Raw genomic sequence first — 5956 nt, forward strand, 5'->3', positions numbered from 1 at the left:
TATGGACATTTGGGTCCTTGTTGATACGCCTCCAGTTCTACCGCTATGTGAGTTTCTCAAACATAGTTAATTATTAACTAATTTATATTGTTCATTTCAAAATAGTTGACAGCTTATTTGCATTCACAGCTTATTTTGAAGTATCAACGAATGTGCAGAAGATGGTAGATAGAACTTACTACACCGATGGCTCTGAGTTAACTTACAAGGAGAAAACTCATCTGGTTGGATTTTGTAATGATCTTGAGAATTACAATATCTACAATCGAACTCCTCAACATTATGGTCAATACGTGCCACTAGTGCACGTGTTGAACTACGGTAACTACTATGGAGATACCCTGGTAAGATTTTTTTACTATTACGACATCCGTGCATCTTTTTGCATACTTCTAAAACTAGTACATCATTGCTAACTACGAAGTTATTACTATGTTTTTCAACAGAGAATCCCAGAGGATTGTGTGCCTCATTTGATGTATCAGAATGGCGGCAGCCTTCGTGTTTTGAACATATATCCAGGTCATCCTACGAATCTCAACTGTCCATACGAGATTTCTAAAAGAAGTGGAGACATGAAAATCAAAGGATGGAAAAAATGTATGGACAGTCGTAAGGAGCTTCTTGGAAGCAAAAGGAAGCGAGGCGCAAGAATTGGAGACAGGATGATCTCCATTCTTCATAATGAAGAGTCAGGGTCTATATTGTTTTATGCTATTTTACCTTAAGTGTGTTTAGGTCCTACCTGATACTGATGATCATGTGCTAAGAACAATTATGTAGGGTTGGGTTCGATGATTATGAGGATGATGATCGTATGACTTATTATTAATAACGAGTAGAAGTTGTATGATTATGCTTGATTAGTAGGACTTGTTATTATATATGATGATATATGATGCGAGCATGCATGAGTTATTATATATCTGCGGGTGAAATGAACATAGCAGTAGCTAGCGTTGGTAAACCGAGGATGAAGATATAAGAGAGGACACTTCTCTCTATTAGGTAGCTAATAACAACCTAAAAATAACCCCCTAAACCCCTAAAACAGCCACTTTTTTTTTTAAAAAAAAAGAAAAACCTCAGCTCCAGCCAGCTGCTGACGCGTGGAAGCCTTTTGGTCCCGGTTTATGTCATCAACCGGGACCAAAAGCCCCCCTGCCTGGGCTGCCGGTAGCGGCCACGTGGATGCCCATCTGTCCCGGTTCTGGTTTGAACTGGGACTAAAGGGGGGGGGGAGGTATTAGTACCGGCCCTTTAGTCCCGGTTCCAGAACCGGGACAAAAGGCCCTTACGAACCGGGACCACAGGCCTTTTTTCTACCAGTGATTGTTGAAGTGGCTCTTATATGCATTATTGTTGATCTGACCAAAGAGCCCATATTGTCGTGTCTTCTCCTGCTTATTGAATGCTTGTAGATTCCAGCTAAGTCCAATGCACGTGCACTATTATTATTATCCACATCGTTCGGTCGTGCAAGTGAAAGGCAATTATGACGATATATGATGGATTGATTGAGATGAGAAAAGCTGGTATGAACTCGACCTCTCTTGTTTTTGTAAATATGATTAGTCCATCGTTCCTGATTCATTCTATTATGAATAAACATGTTTGCAATGACAACTAGAGATCATAGTTTCTTGTGCCATGCTTGATTAGCTAGGAGCTTATAATGGTCTATCTTGCGTGCCAATATGCTATTAAAATGATTGTGATGTGGTATGATAGGGTGGTATCCTTCTCTGAATGATTTAAGTGACTTGACTTGGCGCATGTTCACACATGTAGTTGAAACACATAGCCTTCACGATATTTATGTTCATGGTGGATTATATTCTACTCATGCTTGCATTCGGTGTTGATTAATTTTAATGCATGTTCATAACCAATACTAAGCAGGAATACTGCTTGTGCATCCAACTCCATAAACCCCAAAGTTATTCCATATGAGTCCACCATACCTACCTATATACGGTATCTACCTGCCGTTCCAAGTAAATTTGTTTGTGCCAAACTCTAAACCTTCAAATAAATATCCTGTTTTGTATGCTCGAATAGCTCATGTATCAACTAGGGCTGTCTGTATCTTCCATGTTAGGAGGGTTATTCTCAAGAGGAGTGGACTCCGCTCCTCACTCACGAGAAAGTGGCTGGTCACCGGGATGCCCAGTCCCATACTTTATGCAAACTAAATCAAAATAATTTCAAACAAAACTCCCCCTGGGACTCTTGTTAATTGGAGGCACTCGTTGTTTCGAGCAACCCATGGATTGATGCTTGTTGGTGGAGGGGGAGTGTCGGTGTCAAAACCGACGGATCTGGGGTAGGGGGTCCCGAACTGTGCGTCTAGGATCGATGGTAATAGGAGGCAGGGGACATGATGTTTTACCCAGGTTCGGACCGTCTTGACAGGAGGCCGGGGACGCGATGCTTTTTTGAAATCGTGATATTTTCATAATTTGAGACCTTTTTGTTGAAATCAGGAACATTTTATGATTTCCCGAATGTTTTTTGAATTCACAAACATTTTATGATTCCTCCATATATTTTTTCAGTACTCGAAACTTTTTGAAATTTTGACTTTTTGGAAATCCCAGATTAATTGCAAGAAGGAAAAACACAAACAAAAATGAGAAAGGAAAAAAGCAAAAAACAAAATGAAAAAAGTGCGGACCGGCTATATATAAGAGAGAAGGGGAAGAAAAGGGATCTAACCAGGGATCTAACCAGGGATATAACCAGGGAGCTAAGGCCTTTTACATCAGTGTTTTAAATTGAGTGAAATAAGTCTTTTAAAAGTACTGAAATCACTGTTTTTAATAAATGAAATCAGCTTTCTGAAATGAGTGAAATAATTGTTTTGAATATATTCCACGCTATCAGTTTTTGAGAAACGGGGGAAATCAGTTTTTTTAGGAATGTGTGAAATATGTTTTAAGAATTTTAAACTCGTTTTGGATATATTCAAGTTTCTTTTGTTTAAAGTAGTTAGATAGCATATATATGCAGGTATATATGTATTCCTCTAGTTAACCTTATGTATCGCATCCCTCGCAAAAAAAAAAACCTTTGTGTATCGCACAGGAAAACTCTTTTTCAAAGTATACCTATAAAGTTGAAATGAATCTTGACGTTACAATGAGTGGTGGGTCCATTATCGGTACATACTGAGTAACGTTAGAAAAACAACTTTCATTACACGCACGACCTGGGCCGCCGCGTCTCTTCCGATCAACTGATATCGTTGTCGAGATGCGGCGAGGTTCTCCCGAAGCCGGCGTCACGGAAACTTGCCCACACCTGTTTCTCCAGCTCCTTTTCCTCATCCGCTGGGGCCGTTGCCGGCCACGCCGACGCCGTCCTGCCGAACTTGAGTACGCTGTCCGCCTCCTCGCGGAGCTTCGCCATCTCCGCCTCTCCCACCGAGGCCGAGCGTCTGAGCCGGCTCCCTCGTACAGCGCGGCGGCAGAGCGCCACCGGCGCGCGTACCGTGGCGAGGAAGGCGAAGTCCACCACCGCGCACGGGAGGAGGCAGCTTGCGGTGGCTAATCCACCCATCGTTTCACCGGTCAGCTGCTTGCACCCGGGCTGCCTGTGCTTGGTCGGCTCGCCTTCGCTGTGGCTGTGGCTGCGCCGATGATGCGAGCGGCGGGAAGGCTGCTGGTTGTGCCGCTGACTGTGGCTGTAGCTGCGAGTGGGAGGGCGACCGAGCGCTCCACCGCCGTCTTTGGCCTTGGCTCCGGGTACTCCGTTGGCGTGGTGGTGAACGTGGGCCATGCTGCTGGAGCGACCGGCCATGGCCGGTCGCGTGGGGCGCGCCGTGGCTGTTGCAGCCGAGCTGCCGAGGTCGCCCGCCATTGAACCGGCCACCGGAATGTCCTGACTCCTGAGAACAACAATTAGACGTCGGTGAAGGGCGAGACACCAAGAGTTGCCGTGGGTTTGAGGCTGGGCGGCGTAGCCGGTCGGCCTCTCCGCCTCTCTCCAAGTTGGGACTTGCGAGGGGCAGGCAAGAGCTATAAACGGGCAAGGCAAAAACTGCCATGCATGTCCAAGGACACCCAATAAGAATGGTAGGTGGTGACGACTGGCGGTGCATGTTACAAAATTTTAAAAAAACTTCCCCTGTAAAAATTACACAAACTCCTTCCTATGGGAAGACATTTTTTACGCTAAATTATGGGTAATTTGAATTCAAGTACAAGGATGCACGGAAACAATAAATAGATCTGATCACAGGTAGCAGGTCGCAACATGCACCCGTGGATATCAACAGCCAGTGGAAGTGCATTTAGTGTTTAACATGGGCTTGTAGTAGTAGAGGATTGCGCATTGATTGGCGGGCTGTTGCTTTGAGGTATCGGAAGCTCACGGCCATCCCACCCGCACTATTGCACATATCGATGTCGGTGCATGGTCCTTGCCTTGAAAACCCGTGGGTACGATTGGCTACCGATTTCTTCTTAAGGGGGAATGGAAATGCTAGGTGAAGACAACTGAGCTACTAAAGAGAGGAACCAAAGAAGGGAGATTTCTATCCATTGTGCAAGATGACGTATGGTGACTGGTGGTGCAAGCTCACTTCGTTGTATCATGTATAGTAAATGTCACCATGTTCTTCACTTCACAACATTATGGTCATTTTCTTTAAATCATCATAAATGAATTTCCTTGCAACACTTTTACATGCCCACAAAAAGTGGATCTCATGAGTCATGACAGGCCGGAGTTTGTCCATTACTTTTCTATGGCCCCGTTTTCAAGCCTTCAAGAGCATATGCAAATGTAGCAATAATGTTTGGCCAACACCACATGTACTTACTTTCTGTCCATAAAAGTGTAGTAGAATGGATGCTTATAACACAGTATACAAACATGACAATCTTCTTTGTTGCCAGGGAAACATGACCACCAACTAGAGTAGTTTCTTTTTCGCTAGTGTTGGATCGATCGAGCTGTTTTTGTGTTCACGCCATGGAGGGTTCATGTAACTAGGATTGGGATTCACTGGGATATTTGGCTGCAGCTTCATACCAAAATTTGGGGCGATAGTGTTGAATGCATCTTAAGTTTGAAAATACCTTTCTATGGAATCCTTGAACGTTCTGGAGAAATCATGTCCGGAACTTGGACCCGACGGCCCAAAGGCCCAACAGCTACCAGCAAAGACCACGGCTCATTGATGGGATGGTGGCAGGAGCCCATAAAAAGAGTGTGCACCTGACTGGATTAGAATGGACCCAGGTGCTGCGGCCCGCTCAGTGACTTATCCTGATCACCTTTCGGCCGTTCTCAATTGTGCGACTTTGATTTTTATCCACTAATGGCAAATTGAGAGTTAGATCAAAGTAAGTTGTAAAAATGTTATCTTATCATGACCATGCATGGTTGCATCATGTGATCACAGGCAGTTCTCGAAGCCGATCTTTCTGTCTGCCCATCAGAATAGGACATGGTGATGAATTACAAATATTCAAGTAGGTGCAGCCTAAAAATTAATGTACACCTATTCAAGGGACCCCCTACCTTCATGCCGCTAGATGCCGCTACAAACCTTGGCTTCTGGTAGATGCTAGCCACTTCCATAGTCTGCTAGTGCTAAGCCACCTATATATGTTATGGGGCCCAATGCAAACTTCTCCTAGGGACAACCATTTTCTAGTAGCCTGCGGCAACCACCTCCCGCTATAGGCTATGTATTCCGTGACTTTGATCTTTATGTGTAATTTGCAAATTGATGGTGAAATCATAGTGAGAAGTTAACAAATTGTATCAGCTCATCAGTCCACGCGCGTGAGACATGAGATCATGACCTAACTTGATGGATGGCAGCGGGATCATGTGGAAATGGCTTGACCACACTATGGGCAACGTGCCATACTGCTACTTATCTCTATCGTGAGAGAGTAACAATAAATCTGGCATCCAGAAGCTTAACATGGCCACATATAAT

At 44.3% G+C, this 5956-nt stretch overlaps 1 protein-coding gene across 1 annotated transcript; it reads right to left on the bottom strand.

Annotated features, from left to right (window-relative positions):
• Positions 1-3105: 3105 nt before the first annotated feature.
• On the bottom strand, positions 3106-3986 carry LOC123130065 (uncharacterized). Its single transcript, XM_044550020.1, has one exon. It carries the CDS (start codon positions 3859-3861, stop codon positions 3235-3237), a length of 627 nt encoding a protein of 208 aa, XP_044405955.1. The 5' UTR covers positions 3862-3986; the 3' UTR covers positions 3106-3234.
• Positions 3987-5956: the final 1970 nt, after the last annotated feature.

This window comes from Triticum aestivum, chromosome 6A, assembly GCF_018294505.1.
Source record: "Triticum aestivum cultivar Chinese Spring chromosome 6A, IWGSC CS RefSeq v2.1, whole genome shotgun sequence".
In the NCBI taxonomy this organism is placed as follows: Eukaryota; Viridiplantae; Streptophyta; class Magnoliopsida; order Poales; family Poaceae; genus Triticum; species Triticum aestivum.